General features: G+C 43.0%; 1 protein-coding gene across 1 annotated transcript in view; it reads left to right on the top strand.

Moving 5' to 3' along the window:
- Window positions 1-302: 302 nt before the first annotated feature.
- Window positions 303-16,310, top strand: part of ARSJ (arylsulfatase family member J) — a 34,617-nt gene continuing 18,609 nt past the window's right edge. The window contains exon 1 of the mRNA XM_033160497.1: window positions 303-669. Coding sequence (XP_033016388.1) covers window positions 347-669 — 323 coding nt within the window. The 5' untranslated portion in view covers window positions 303-346. The remainder of the gene's footprint in view (window positions 670-16,310) is intronic.

Genomic DNA, 16,310 nt, shown 5'->3' on the forward strand with positions numbered 1-16,310 from the left:
GCCTCCCTCCCGACAGCAGCGTTGGCGCCGCCTGTGCCCGCTCGCCTAGACGGGGGCCGTGCCTCTTCTAGGGTTAGGATGGAGTAGCGGGCAGCGGTCGGCGTCGCTGGCTGGAGGTTGCCCGGCCACCTGGGGATGCTTGGAGACGCCTAAGGCTGACCCGACGGCAGCTCTCCCCTCAGACGCTGACCTCGTCTGTCAGCATGGGCTCGCCCTGCCGCCGCTGCAGCAGCAGCAGCGGAGGGACCCCTTGACAGCTTGCCTCTTCGTGGACCTTTGCCTCCCCCCGGGAGGGGCGGGGAGGGGGCGTACGGTGCAGCTCTTGGCCCGGCTCTGCCGAGGGAAAATGCTAGCCGGGGGTTTGCTGGCCGGTTTCTCCGTGCTCAGCCTGCTCACCTACGGCTATTTGGCTTCGGACGCGGCTGGCGACCCCGAGAGCGCGGGCGCGACGGCCAAGTTGGAAGAAGGACCCGAAGCGGAGCCCGCCCCTTCTCCGCCACACCTCATCTTCATCCTGGCGGACGACCAGGGGTTCAGGGACGTGGGCTACCATGGCTCGGAGATCAGGACGCCCACCTTGGATAAGTTGGCGGCGGAAGGGGTGAAGTTGGAGAACTACTACGTCCAGCCCATGTGCACCCCGTCCAGGAGTCAATTCATCACGGGAAGGTAAGACGTTGGCGCCAAGGTTTTTTTTTTAGAGGGTGGGTGTCAATTTCAATAACCCTTGAAAACTGAAATTGGTGAGTTTCTGCGCCTGTCTTACCTCGCAAGATGCCTCTTCTAAAATCTCTCTTGCACAAGTATGGTAAATACGAACGGAGTTACTGTGGCATAAACTTTTGTGGACTAGGGTATTTGATGAAATAGGTCTGTTTGGCTTTAAAAGTGCCTGTCTGTCTGGATGTGCTATTGCAGACTTAGCACAGATACCCTCCTCCTCCTGGAACATCTGACATTTGACTTCGCTTGGAAATTTTGTCCTTAGCTGAGGTTTAGGAAAGTAGTGTGTTAATGAATGAACTAAAATCAGAACTTGTGCTTTGTTAACTAAGCGTTTGGCAACTGAGAGCTACCCACTTCATAATATTATGATAACAGATGATTTGCATGGATATACGGTGCATAAAAGCCTCTTGTCACTCCATTCATGTGGAAGCTGCCAGCAACTAGTGAGCATCATTTGAGTTCTGTTTTTATTAACACAGCTTTAGGGAGGGGGGGGTAGAATCAGGAGCTTTGAGCCAGCAGGAGAGCCTTATCTGGAGAGTCAAACAAAAGTTCCAAGGGAATGAATGAAAGCTCAAGTTGTCCCAGTTTGTTGTCATATGCAAGTCCCCATTCTTATTGCAAGAGCCAATCACTCAGACAGTCATTGGCCAATGCAAAAGATGTCCATTGAAACCTCAGTCCAATGAGAAAGCCAATTTGAGTTTAAAGCCATAGTAAGCACTTTGGCAAGAACTTCTTAAAGAATTTAACCACTGCATTGTTGACACTGCTCAATATTGTCTGCATCTTCAGCTGTTAATGTCATAGCATGATGTGTCCGCTGTTTCTCCCATTTCATACCATATTATTCCAATTCACAAGCTTGTATTTTAAAAGGCCATATTCTAGGATGAAAAATATGCTAATTGAATCACTTGTTGACATACTGTATTCCCATAGTATAATTCCTCCTTGTAGAAAGTTAGAAATGTGTTTTCAAGTATCACCAAAGCAGCTGAAAACAAATTTGTTATTTATAACACTTTAGATGTGCAGTCCATTTCACAACCTTTATCATTCATTCTGATAACTGTGTACAATAGTTTCGCCGTTACTGTAGTTTTATCATTGCCCACTCATCTTGGTTTTAAGCTTAGGTCTTTTAAGATCATGCCTGATATGGTGTCTGCTGCTGGCTGTCAGCTTCTGCTGGTCATGATTATATGCAGTGTTGTGATAACTGGCTACAGACAATGTATTCACATCTAAGATGCAAGTTTCTTTTTTCCTTGTCTGTTACTTTTATTGTGGCTACCATCATTCTACGTATATTACAAAAATTATAAGACACAAGTGTACTCACAGATATACAGTCTAATAAAACATGGCATATGAAGGAACCTTTTCCTGTTGTGGACCATTTCCAAGTAAATTGTTCTCTTATCCATAAATGAAACCTCCCACCTGGTGGCTGCTTCGGTAATTACGTATATTTCAGGGCTGAATCCACACATTTGTGCCCTGGGTGTGCAGGCATGTCTGAAGCAGGGTGGGTACCAAAATATTATTCCACAGAAAACGGAAATGATAACTTTGTGTGCCTGTATGTGTGGTGGTGTATGAAGAATCACAAAAGTTAGCATGGCGCATGAATGCAGGCAGTGGGGAAGCACCCTCCTTTCACTCATGTTAGTATCAGGAAGGTTGTTTTAATAAAATGGAAACTGTTTTTACTTCCGTTGGAACAGCTGGAAACAAAGTGAGAGCCAGAGTTATGGAGCCACCAGTGAATGCTCTGCAGAAAAGACCTGCGGTTCACAGTCTGTTAGGCAGTCTGTTCTGGCTGCATGAAAGTCATTTGTTCATCTGGCTATGGAGTGTTTCTGTCCAGGTGATGACCTGTCCCTGTTAAGTATAGAGCAACTGGAACATGACTCCGAACAGAACAAACCAAATCCAAAGGATCTTGGATTACCAATCTGAATTGCTAACTATAAACCACATACTGTTTAAATTAGGCAAGGAGCGAACTAAAACAAATAGATTGGGAGGAGGCTGAGGCTGCAGTTTTTTAAGTGGAATGTTGTGAAAAATTATTCTGAAAATCCAGTTACTGTATTTTTTGAAGTGGTTTTAGGAAAACTAAGATTTTTCATGTACTTCCTTCTGATTTTCTTTACAGTCTGCCAGACTGTAGTCTACAACAAAAGTAACAAAAATAAGAAATAGAGTAAGGATGTGACTGCAGAAGGGTTTGTCCAGAGTGGAATTAAGAGTACATAATATAGTTATTTCTCCTTTGTATGAATGCCAGAGATCGATTGTTGGAATTCTCCATTTGCTACTTCCATAATAAAAATAAATTCAGATTAAAATAGTGTGGTTTTTGCATTATGTGACTATCTGGTCTTTGTTGTTGTTGTTTAGTCATTTAGTCGTGTCCGACTCTTCGTGACCCCATGGACCAGAGCAGGCCAGGCACTCCTGTCTTCCACTGCCGCCTGCAGTTTGGTCAGACTCATGTTGGTAGCTTCAAGAACACTGTCCAACCATCTCGTCCTCTGTTGTCCCCTTCTCCTTGTGCCCTCCATCTTTCCCAACATCAGGGTCTTTTCCAAGGAGTCTTCTCTTCTCATGAGGTGGCCAAAGTATTGGAGCCTCAGCTTCAGGATCTGTCATTCCAGTGAGCACTCAGACCTGATTTCCTTAAGAATGGGTAGGTTTGATCTTCTTGCAGTCCATGGAACTCTCAAGAGTCTCCTCCAGCACCATAATTCAAAAGCATCAATTCTTCGGCAATCAACCTTCTTTATGGTCCAGCTCTCACTTCCATACATTACTACTGGGAAAACAATAGCTTTAACTATACGGACTTTTGTCGGCAAGGTGACGTCTCTGCTTTTTAAGATGCTGTCTAAGTTTGTCATTGCTTTTCTCCCAAGAAGCAGGCGTATTCTAATTTCGTGGCTGCTGTCACCATCTGCAGTGATCATGGAATGCAAGAAAGTAAAATCTCTCACTGCCCCCATTTCTTCCCCTTCTATTTGCCAGGAGGTGATGGGCCCAGTGGCCATGATCTTAGTTTTTTTGATGTTGAGCTTCAGACCATATTTTGCGCTCTCCTCTTTCACCCTCATTAAAAGGTTCTTTAATTCCTCCTCACTTTCTGCCATCGAGGTTGTGTCATCAGCATATCTGAGGTTGTTTATATTTCTTCCGGCAATCTTAATTCCGGCTTCTACAGTAAGTTAAATTCACACATAAAATATTCAGCAAAAACATGGTAAACTTGTGATATAATTGATCTCAAGTTTAAAGGCCCTTAATAACAGTTTCAGTTTTTGAGCTTGCTGTTTAAAGTCCTTGCTGTTTAAAGATGCCTCATGCATAGTAAACCCAGGATGGTTGTCTCAGTTACCAAGATTATTATGGAAGATGGGGAACAAGGGCTATGCATGTGGTCTTAAAGGCAGTAATTATTTTAGAAATTAGAATTGGCATCTTTAGACTTTGAAGGGATCCAATATTTTTGTATCCAATATTTTTGTAATGTGCTAAGATCCATCTGAACCTCATAAACAGTTAGCTAAGGCCCTGAGGGATAGTTCAGTTGGTAGAGCATGAGACTCCTAATCTAAGGGTTGTGGGTTCAAGCCCCACGTTGGGCGAAAGATTCCTGCATTGCAGGGGGTTGGACTAGATGATCCCTGTGTTCCAGATCTACAGTTCTATGCAATCATACACCAAACATATTAGTCGTCTTGAGGCTACGTGTATGGCAGAGGTAAAGTGCAAACCCTGAAAAAGTAGAGTTGCAGCCTTTTCATCAGATGGTGTTGGTGTAAACCATCCCTAGGCCTATTTGCAACTTGAAATTCCTGGAACAGCACTTGGACTCAGGAGCACCATTGAGTTGCAGAACTTTGTCACTGCAGAACTTTGCCATCAGTGACAAGAAACTGATAATAATAATCAGGGATAAAGGCTCCTCTTCCCCAAGTTGTAATTACTTCATGGATATCCGGATTCAACTTGAATTCACTTGCTCACACAACCATTTTCTGTTCAACACCAGAATAAATGAATGCTGTGTGAGACCTGGTTAATGAAAAGGAAAGATAAAATAGCTACTCCATGTGGTGAATTTCTGTTCTGGGCCACTGAAGCTCAACTGGGAGCATTTATTTTTCTGAATATTCCAAAATTGCAAGCATGTCCCGCTTTATCTTTTCCACCCTCTCCCTCCAGATCAAACCAATCCAGCTTCTTTAGCCTTCTCTCAAATGATGTTATAGACTCTTTCCCATGGCATGTACGTAATTAAAGCAAATTAATGTAAAAAAAATGTTTCTGGGATAAAACAAAATGGTCTTGTGTGGCAAAGTTGTCAGAAGGCATTGTGTGCCATGGAAAACAAGCATTTATGAGAGCCATAAAAGATTTAATAAGAAAGCTAACTTCAGTATTTTATATGATCTGTCCCACATGTCTATGCACATGTTTGGAGAGTGGTCGTATTTCATATTTTTATTTATTATTATTAATACTAAGTTTCATATAGAACATAAAACTGAGTTCTCCTGATTAGTGGTTGGATGTATTTTCAGCTGAGTAAATGGGAACGTTCAGAGACCATAGAACTATGCTTCCTGGATTACATTATTATCATTAATAATGATGATGATAAATTTATTACCTTTTCCTCAACAGCAGGTCCCAGGGTGAATTTAAAATTCAGATTTAAAGACAGTTAAAACAAATTGCAGTCACAGGTATAGAAATAAGAATACCAAAAATGTTATTATATTTAGAAGAAAAGCATTAATAAAAGTAGCCCAGATATATCACTAGATTTCTTGTATGATGTAATGGATTTCTGCTGATACCAGGCAGCAGTGTCACTGAAGATTGGGAATATAGATTTCTTCATCTCATAATGCTCATGAATCAAGCATCATTTCCGCAAGGAGATTTTCAGTTAGGTTGGAGTTTCAACTAAGCTTCAGAATATGCAGAAGTCAGCAAGGCATCCTCTAGGACATGTCTTTCCCCCAAAGAATCCTGGGAAATGTAGTTTACCCCTCACAGAGATACAATTTCCAGCACTCCTAACAAACTACAAAACCCAGGATTCTTTTTGGGAAACTGTAAGGTCCTCTAGTCGTTGCTCATGAATAAGCAGGCAAAACTCTGAGTTTCCTCTAATAGTTTTATTGTGCAAACTATGTACAGTGCAGAGCTAATAAGTTCATGTCTGTATCAAGCGTCGTCAGAATCCGGGAATGGCCCCTTCCGGTTCTGACCCCAGCAAAAGAGCTTCAGTATACAGAAATCTCACTTCCCATCCTTTCGTTTCACCCCTCAACGCCTTTGGGGCACCGGAAGCTGCGTGTCTCTTTCCTCGCCCCTTGAGCGAGAGGAGTGCGAGGTCTCTCCAGCATCCTCAGAGCCCTTTCCCTCTATACCCTGAAAAGCCTGCCCCTCCCCACTGGAAGCCTCGCTGCTCCCTCTGCTGCCAGAGGAGGTGCTGCTGGTCAGGTGGGACCGGGGCTCTCTGTAGCATCCCAAGAGCCCTTCCACCACCTTGCGCTGTGCCGGGGACAGTTCCCTGACAGAAACCATGTGCTTTAAATGTATGGGGTTCTATTCAGGTAAGTCCTATGCAGCTTCAACCCATTTAAATGAATGAACCTAAGTCCATTAACTTGAGTAGGTCAGTTCTAAGTAGGACTAGTGCAGAATACCACCTACGGTGTGGATGCGACCTAGGGTTTCCTAATTACCTTAGGAAAAAGACATGCCAAATTCTTATTTTTGTGGCAAGTTATAGGGAACAAGATCTTACAATGAATTTTTGTTTGGGATGGGTAGGATGTGTTTGATTCATTTAAGTTCCATTAATTTCAGTGGGACTTAATACTGTAATCCTATTGCTAGTGACCCAAGGCACTCATTTCAGAGTGGATAATGACTGTTGGTGATCTATTCCACTTGACTTGTGAGCTCTATTCAGATGTTTTAAGAAGATTCCGAACAGCACGGGTTTAGTAGGATGTCCTAAACCTGTGCCTTGTTCAAAAGCCCCTCACAATGCCAATGTTCCATCAGGGGATAGAAAGGTATTATTGGGCTGAAATTTTACCTAGCCTCCCATGAATGGCGTATCTTAAATATCCCTCTTGTTATGCATCTTGGGAGTTGCCTACACTGTAATCTGATATGTGGGCCTTCCTCATAATTCCACCTACAGCCCTAGTATGTGGAATATATTCCAGTTCCATACTTTGCTTCAAACTGCATGTGAGTAATGCATTTTGTTATAATTGTTAAAAATTATAGCTGTACACTTCCTTGACATTCCCAAGGAGCTGACTGTTGATTTATTTAGAGGTTGATTTTCTTTATTCGGGATGATTTAAACGAACCACAGATCTTTATTTGGCTGCACTGTACTTCTATATTTCCATGTTGACACAATTTGAACTGTATCTGTTCACAGCAAGCAGCTCAGAACTCTCTTCATTTCTTTCAAATGACAAATGCAACACACATGTAAATAGGGGAGACCTTGTGTAGTTATTATACAGCTGGACAGCTTTTGATAAAGTCCCATGGCAAAGATACCAGAGAAAAATGGAGTAAGAGGACACATTCTCTGATAGGGAATGTTTTTTTGTTTGTTTTTTTAAAGGAAGCCGAAGATAGGGATAAACGAACAGGTCTCATAATGGAGATCTGTGCTGGAACTGGTGCTAGGCAAGGCAAGTACTTTATTACGGTCGACGACCAGCACACACACACACAAAAAGACACATACAGAATCAATAATAAATGCAATTTAAAATTGATCTGAGATTTGATCTAAAAGGGGTTGGCCGTATTAAAATTAAAGTACATTAAAATTAATAATTATTGCTTTAAAAGAATAAATTTAGAAATTAATTAAAAAATCAACAATTCAGATTATTATAATACTTAAATCAAAAGAAGGATCAGGAGCCACCTAATTGTGCGGACCGAAGCTTAATAGCGACAGCACAGAACTTTGCCACCGCAGCTGTAACCTTAGGGTTGGCATCTGAGAGGAGCCAATGAGCGTAGAGGAGACTCACATAATAGCGGAGAGATAAGTTCATTCCGTGAAGCCCTATAAAAGCAGCAACGGAGAAGTACGTGGTCTGTAGTCTCTACTTCTCCGGAGTCGCATGGAAAGAGTCTGTCGCCCCAAGGAACCCCCCTATATCTCCCATCCAATACGGCAGATGGCAGGACATGATTTCGGGCCAGTGTGAACGCCCTTCTGTGGGATGGGACCTCAAGCTGAGTAAAATACCTAGCTGGGAGTTGTAAGTATCTCCGCTTCTCTGGGGTTAAAAAAAGAGGGACTTTACTTAAGTCATGTACTGTGTTCATCAATACTTTGAGGTCAAGGTCAGCAGTGATGTAGACAAATGTGCAGGTGCCACCTAAGTATTCAGGATGGTGAAATCCAAAGCATAGTGTAAAAAGCTGCAGTACAGTGAGTCAAAACCGAGTACAGCAAAATGGCAGACGAGGTCCATTGTTAGAAAATGCAAAATGGCACACAGTGGGACAAAATCAACAAACAGCCCTGCCTATAAGCTTATGGGATTCAAATGGTGCCCATGAGGGATATTAGGATCATGATAGGTGGCTTACTATAAACATTTATGACAGTAACTAGAACATTGGATGGTGGTAGTAGGGAGCAAATCACACTCTTTTCTTGCCCCAGCCTGGTGGGATTTTACAGTATGGCAGGGCCACTGCTACAGCCATAGCTCTGCTACAGTGGCGGCTGGGGCCACAGGCAGTGACCAGCAGTTGGCCAACAGAGGCCAGTAGGGCTGGCAGAGGAACACCACTGCCCCATGTAGGCCTAGTGTTTTGCAACAGTAAAAGAGGGAATAGAGGCAAATTTAAATATTTTAAGATAAGAAAGGAAAATTCACATCCTGTTTAAAAGGACAATTTTGAATTAAGCAAAACAAGAAAAGTAAGTGCTTTGAATAATTAATTTAATAATGTATCCTAAGCTTGTGGGGGTTTTTTGTATTGTATTTGCTGCTAAAAATAAAGTTGTGAATATTGTGTAGGAATACATCAGCCCAAACTCCTTAACAATTATGAAGTAAGTAGGTGTTAGACAAATATGTCATTTTTATGCTGCATAATATTACAATTTAAGGAGATGATAAATATTCCAGATAATATGACTTGGCAGTGTTGCCTTTCTTCTTCCGGATGAAATTTCATTTTATGTCATTTGGCAGAACTCATTTGGTCCCACCAGGACACCATAAAAGTGCACCAAGAGCTTGGGGTGCTTATTTATTCCAAGTCTGCACCCATATGACAACTGTTCTATAACTGCAAATTAATATATTTCCCATTTATTTAGCAGAGCTTTTGGCAGTTTGTGACAGTACTCCTTCTGCGTCAAATCAGAGGTCCGTCTAGCCCAGTTATCCTGTCCTAAATCATAGTCTGATCCAGCTTTTCAAGGGCGCCTATATAATAACACAACACAGAAAGTTTTCCTGGATAACATCAGAAATATCCGCTCATCTAGAGACTCGTGAGGGCGGGGGAATTTGCTGCATGGTGTGGCCATGGCTGGTCCAGGCAGGGGGACCACCTTCTTCCCACGCAGCTGGAGAAGAGGAAGGTTACTTGGCACCACCCTCCTCCAGTGCTCTGGACCACTGGTGTGGGTGGGCACTGGCCCGCAAACTAATTAGGCACAGGAGCGTAGGGTCGGACTGGGCCAACCCCTACTGTACTGTATTTAGATGGCTTGCCCGTGTTTTTTGCTGTTGTTGTTCCACTTGTATTCTTAACTGGCAGGCTTTGGGTTTGAAGTCTGGTTTCCCACACACGCCACTCAACCTTTTCAGTGCCAGGCTGTACAAAAGCAATTCTCCTGTGAAAAGTTACCAAGTAAAAAAAAATAAAAAAATTCTTATTCCACTAATCTGCTTCCAGTGTTCGATGAGTCATCTCTACTCATCATAGTAACAAAGAAAAGCCCAAAACAAACTAGCTGACTTCTTCCATGGGAATAACGTAGCAAAGCAAGAAAAATGAAGTATTTATGTTTTTCTACATCTGATGGAAACCACTGAATGTAAAGAAAGGGTCTGTTTAAATGGTACTTTATGGTGCTGACGGTTATAAACTAAAATTGAGCTGAGGACAATTAACACATTTCCCCACCTCCCTCTAAGAGATACAAGAGTTCACTGCAGTTTCCAGCAACCTTAAAAACTCTGGCAGGACAGATGAGTGTTCCACTGGTTCTTTGCATCTGGATGTGCCCACACATGGCTGGTGCACATCCAGACACGAATCTGCATCCAATCTGCACAGCTCCCACTCCACCAAAGGAATCTGCTGATGGAAGTTTGATTGAGTGCAACAGCTGATACAGTATCCATGTGTTATCACTTCATGTATTACATACTTTTTCCATGTTGTATAAGCACAAAGACCGTGCAGATCAGGAAAATAAGGAACCAAATTAGGTATATGTTTCAGGTAGGATTGGTTTTAGCTGAACAGAAAAGCAAAAGGAAGAGCTGATTTGTAAGCAGGTATCAAAAGACAAGGCCCCATCTGCACTGTACATTATAAAGCAGTATCATAGGATCATAGAATTTTGGAGTTGAAAGGGACCCCAAATGTTATCCAGTCCACTCTTGCAATGCAGGAATCTCAACTAAAGCATCCATGACAGATGGCCATTCAACCTCTGCTTAAAACCTCCAAGGAAGGAGAGTCCACCACACTCTGAGGGAGTCTGTTCCATTGTCAGACAGCTCTTACCACCAGGAAGTTCTTCCTGATGTTTCGTTGGAATCTCCTTTCATGTAACTTTAATCCATTGGTTCAAGTCCTACTCCTCGAGCAGGAGAGAACAAGCTGCCACATGTAACAGTCCTTTAGCTATTTGAAAATGGCTACCATCTCTCTTCTCAGTCTCCTCTTTTCCAGGCTAAACATAAACCAGATCCCTCAGCTGTTCCTCATAAGAACTTGATTTTCCAGACCCTTGATCTCTTGGTTGCCCTTCTCTGCACATTCTCCAGCTTGTCAATATCCTTCTTAAATTGTGGTGCCCAGAACTAGACACAGTATCCAGGTGTGGTCTGAGCAGGTAGAATAGAGTGGTACTTTTTTGCTGCTACACCACACTGTTGATATTCTTGCAACACCTAACACAGCCCAACTAGCTACATTTATATGCGAGAGCAGCCTGAGGTGTTTCAGCACCTGACACAAAATGTCCTGCTGTCGCCCTTGTTATAGGAGTCAAACTCCATAAGGGGTCTTACCTCCTCCATAAGGAGTCTTACCTGCCAGGAGGTGGATGGGACAATCCTTTTGGGTCCTCACACTTGCCAGTGGGGCTTGCATCAGCTATTCCCTTCAGCAGAAGCCAGTGCAAAGTCCCAGCACACCATGGGGTGGGAGGAGCAGGGGAGATCTCTCTCCCCCCCAGCAGCAAAGCTGGGTGACAGAGTACCTTCCCTCTCGCTGACTCGACAAGAGGGGAGGCGTTGCGCAGAGCTTTGCCACCAGTCCCTCTCTGCCCCTAGAGGTTGGAGAGACTGGCAGCAGAGCTGGGTGGTAGAATGGGCCATTCCACCCCTGGGAGGATGCCGGCCTGAGGCAGCCACCTCACCCACATCATGGGTGGGCTGGCTCTGTTTATATGGGAATGGGACAAATTGTTCAGAACATGCTGACTTTGTACAATGATCTCTTCTATAAGTTCCATTGTTTCTTTCCTCTAAGTTCAGTTAAAAAGGTGGCAGAAAGAAAGGGGCACCTTCTGCTATCTTTAATAAACCTTGAAATATGCAATTACCCCCAGACACCTGGAAAACGTTCAGAGGTATCTAATCAAATAAATATTGAGAGTGGGGATATAAAAATTAATCTGTCTTATGGGCTGCACTGCCAGATGAGGTTACCCAGTTGGGTTCACCTTTTCTTCAAATCAATCCATGCTTGGCTGATTACTACAGTCCTGGAATTCACTTCTTTGGTTACTGCAAGCTTGTCCTCCGCCATAAAAGTGTAATCCAGTACCCATTGCTCTGCAACTCGATATGAGATGAGAATGAGGTGTTTCTAGGGAAGCAGATGTTTGATTCACATGTATAGAATCCTAGATCCAAATCTTTCTAAACAATGGGTAGATTTGTTGAACTTGGCTTGTTCGACATGGCCAGGGGTTCCATTAAGCAGGGTGGAACATGTCAGTTTGACGGCAAGGTAGCCATTTGAGCATACCATGGAACTCCTTTGTGTAACAATCCCTGCACTTGTGTGTTTGCTGCTGTTAAAAAAAAAAAAACAAAAACAACCCTGCAGTACGGAAGAGAAAAAAAGTGTATGTGTTAGGATATGAGCCAACAATACTGAGCCTTTAGGATAAAGTCTTTCTGGAATGTATTACTTTATTTCCATTAGTATTTCACACTTTCCCAAAGGCCCAAGGCAAACCATAAGATGTGTTAAACACAATTACAGCATACTAATAGAAAACATAAAAACCAATGACTTATAATAACCCGATCCTTGCTTAGCCTGTATAAGTGGTGGCGCTGCAGGAAATGGGGGAGGGGAAATGTAGGACAAAATAGATTGTGGGGGTAAGCTCTGTTTTACATGTATTAATAAAGCTCTTGGAGGGGAGTACAGTAAACTCATCTGCTTGTTCAGCACCTGCAGTTTGAATGCTGTCCAGCCTTCGGTGGATTGTGTGAGTAATTAGGATGTATGCATCCTCCACACTTCTTCTGCTACTGTCTTAAGGCACAGGTGAAACACTGTGCTCTAACAGAAGAACAATCTGAAGAAGTGTGCATGCACACGAAAGCTCATACCAAGAACAAACTCAGTTGGTCTCTAAGGTGCTACTGGAAAGAATTTCCTATTTTGTTTCCTATTTTGTTTCGACTATGGCAGACCAACACGGCTACCCACCTGTAACTGTAACAGAAGAACAGTCATGCTAGATCTGACCGAAAGGCCCATCTTGTCCCACAGTGGCCAACCAGATGCCTGTGGGAAGCCCTCAATAGGATAGGAGTGCATCAGCCCTTTCATTCTGTTGTTCCTCTGCAGCTGGTATTCAGAGACATACTGCCTCTAGATCTATTAATTTGTCTAATCAGCTTTGGAATCTACCAGGGTTCGTGGACATTACTACTACATCTTGTGGTAGTGAATTGCGTGATTTAGCTATGCACTGTGTGAAGAAGCACGTCCTTTCCTCCTGAATCTTCCACTGTTCAGCTTCATTGGGTGACCTCCAGTCCTATTATTCTTGAGAGAGATAGAAAAAGTTCTCACTATCCACTTTTTCCATGTCTTGCATCATTTTATAAACTTCTGTCATGTTTCCCCTTACTTTTCTTTCCCACCTTAAAATTAAAAAATCCCCAAGCATTGTAACCTTCCTTTATGGAAGAGTTGCCCCTGAAAAAAATATGGAGTCTAGTTCTCTGACGTGCTTTGTTTTCCATTTTTTTGAGATGTCTAGAACCAAATTGTACACAATAATGAACGGCCTTTGAAGAGAGAGGTTAATCTTCAAGAGTGGGCAAATTCTCAGGACATGAAGGAAGGTGGGGACTAATGGGCTTGCCATTAAAGATGAGGTGGTTGAGGATTGCTCTCCAACTCCTTTAACATAGAGTATCTCTATCATCTCTATCTCTATCTCTATCATCTCTATCTCAACTGCCCTCAGCAACCTAGTGACATTCCCTTTTCATTTAGGATAAAATGCCCTATGGAAGCATCACTCCATCGTGATGTAGCATTGCTTCAAGGGCAGTGTTGTTTGGGGTTTTGGGGGGGGGGTGCGGTGGGATAGGAAATAGCTTCCTCCATTTCCCAATGGGTACATGATTTCATTACAAGCCTTCCTGGTTTAATATTGTGCATTGAGAAGGGAGAAGGAAAGGTGCAGGTGGTTGAATGTCATGTACAAGCCATTGGCTGGGACTGATGGAAATGGAGTCTGAAGAACATTGTGGAGGGCACCATGTTGACTAGTCTCTTAATGATGGCTATTATAACATTGATGGGCATTTCACAGGTTGAGGGGTGGATGATTTTGTATGGAAGCTCCAGCTCCTTCCACTTCTATTGCTGCCACTTTCAGACTTCCCCCTGAATCCACCCTGTTGCTACTGTTTAGCTGTCACTTTAGCCAAGAGTCCTAATTTATTTGTTGTTGTTTTTGAATGTTGGTATTGCTCCACCTTGGGCAATTTGGTGGAGAGGCAGCATCTAAGATAGACAGGGAGTTTAAAGTCTCTGTGTAGCCTAGCACTGCAGATTGGCATGTAAGACACGTTGAATTAACAAGCTAATTTGATCCTGTTTTCCTTAGGAGCTGTTAATTTGTGGTCTGCATATTTCTTAATCTGTGGCTATCCCAGAGGAAAAATGGCAACTATTACTGCAACTGCAAAGCTATCTATGACAGTTGGTGCTGATATAATACCAGCCAGGGAACAGTGGAATTAAAATATTTCAAATAGGCCTAGTGCTGTTTGCTTATCAGCTGCTAATACCAGGCATAAAATTATGTAGGTTATGTTGAGCCAAACTAAAACGATTTCCTTATATAAACTGTTTTTATTACCAAATTAATCTTTTGGGCACTTTCAACTTATAAAAGCCAACTTTAAGTCTCCTCACATTACTGGAAAGCCACAGAGGCAGACATTATGTTGCCCGGTACCCTTTACCAGCCACATTTTTGGGGCATCTGAGGCAGACAACCCCACAAGCACTTCTTTCCCCTCTCCTCCCTGGTAGTAAAAATACTACAACAATAAATTAAATAGCTAACCATTTTTGCCCTTTCATGACACCCAAATTATCTGCTTGAGGTGGCCTTCCACTCTACCTAATAGTAGGGCTGGCACTGCAAGGGGGCAAATATGCTCACATTTACACCAAGTGTGATCACAAAGCACTTCTGCCAAATAGTTACAGAGCGATCCTGTAGATCGCAGGAGGCATTCCGGTGGAGAAGTAGGATTATGTGGTTTGTGGAATAAACTACATATTTCCTGCTGCAACAAACAGCCGATATTTGGATGGAAGGCATGATTTTGCCCTGCGATAAGCAGTACTTGGGTGCAAAATAGTCATATATGGGGTGATGCTGAAAAACACTTGTTTGGGGGACTTAAGCAACCCCACTCTCTCCAGCTTCAGTCCCTCATTCCCAATATGCAATAAGGGGAATAATACTGGCTGGCTTACCTTTCACCATTGGCCTGATCCAGCAGGCTGTTCTCCTGTTCTTAATGGTGGGGAACCTGCAGCCTTCCAGATATTGTGGACTCCAACTCCCATCAACCCCAGCCAGCCTGCTGGCCAATGCTGGGGATGGTGGGAATTAGACTCCAGCAACATAAGAGGGACATAGAGGTTCCTTGTGCCACCCTTACAGGGTTGTTGTAGGAATTGCAACTACATAATGCATTTGAAGTGCTTTTAATACCAGGAATGATATACAAATACCACTGGCAAGATCAAGTACCTGGTAATAAAATTAATACTCATGCATTGTAGATGTACCAAAACAATACTGTGGCCCAAGATTTTCTAAGTTAGAAGAAAACAACAACACATCATGTATAGTTTATGGATTGTAAAATTAAAAATCATGTTACAGACTATTAAAATATATGATAGATATAAAATGACATGCTTCAGAACTTAATGCATTTCATAAAAATCTCTGCAAATTTTGCGTGCCCTGCTAATCTAAATCTCCTGGGGAAAGGGAAGGCAGTCCTGTTTGGAGCTGGGAACTATATTTTTAGGGGGGGTTCACCGCATAAACCCCTTCATGGATCACTGCCTTGTCGTGGCGAAGGGGCTTGAATTACTCAGGGAAGCTATGGACAGGTCAAGAAGGACAGGTCATAGTGGAGAGTTTGGACCAAACGTGATCCACCTGGAGAAGGAACTGGCAAGCCACTCCAGTATCCCTGCAAGAAAACTCCATGGACAAAGACAACAGGCATATAAAAGATATGACGCTGGAAGATGAGCCCCTCAGGTCGGAAGGCGTCCAACATGCTACTGGGGAAGAGCGGAGGACAAGTACAAGTAGATCCAGAGCTGATGAAGCGGCTGGGCCAAAGCCGAAAGGACGTTCAGTTGCTGATATGCCTGGAAGTGAAAGGAAAGTCCAATGCTGTAAAGAAAAGTATTGCATAGGAACCTGGAATGTAAGAACCATGAACCTTGGAAAGCTGGATGTGGTAAAAAATGAGATGGCAAGAATAAACATTGACATCCTAGGCATCAGTGAACTAAATGGACGGGAATGGGCGAATTCAGTTCAGATGACTATCATATCTACTACTGTGGGCAGGAATCCCGTAAAAGAAATGGAGTGGCCCTCATAGTCAACAAAAGAGTGGCGAAAGCTGTACTGGGATGCAATTTCAAAAATGATAGAATGATCTCGATACGAATCCAAGGCAGACCTTTTAACATCACAGTAATCCAAGTTTATGCACCAACTACCAGTG

The sequence above is a fragment of the Lacerta agilis genome, chromosome 9 (genome assembly GCF_009819535.1).
Source record: "Lacerta agilis isolate rLacAgi1 chromosome 9, rLacAgi1.pri, whole genome shotgun sequence".
Taxonomy (NCBI): domain Eukaryota; kingdom Metazoa; phylum Chordata; class Lepidosauria; order Squamata; family Lacertidae; genus Lacerta; species Lacerta agilis.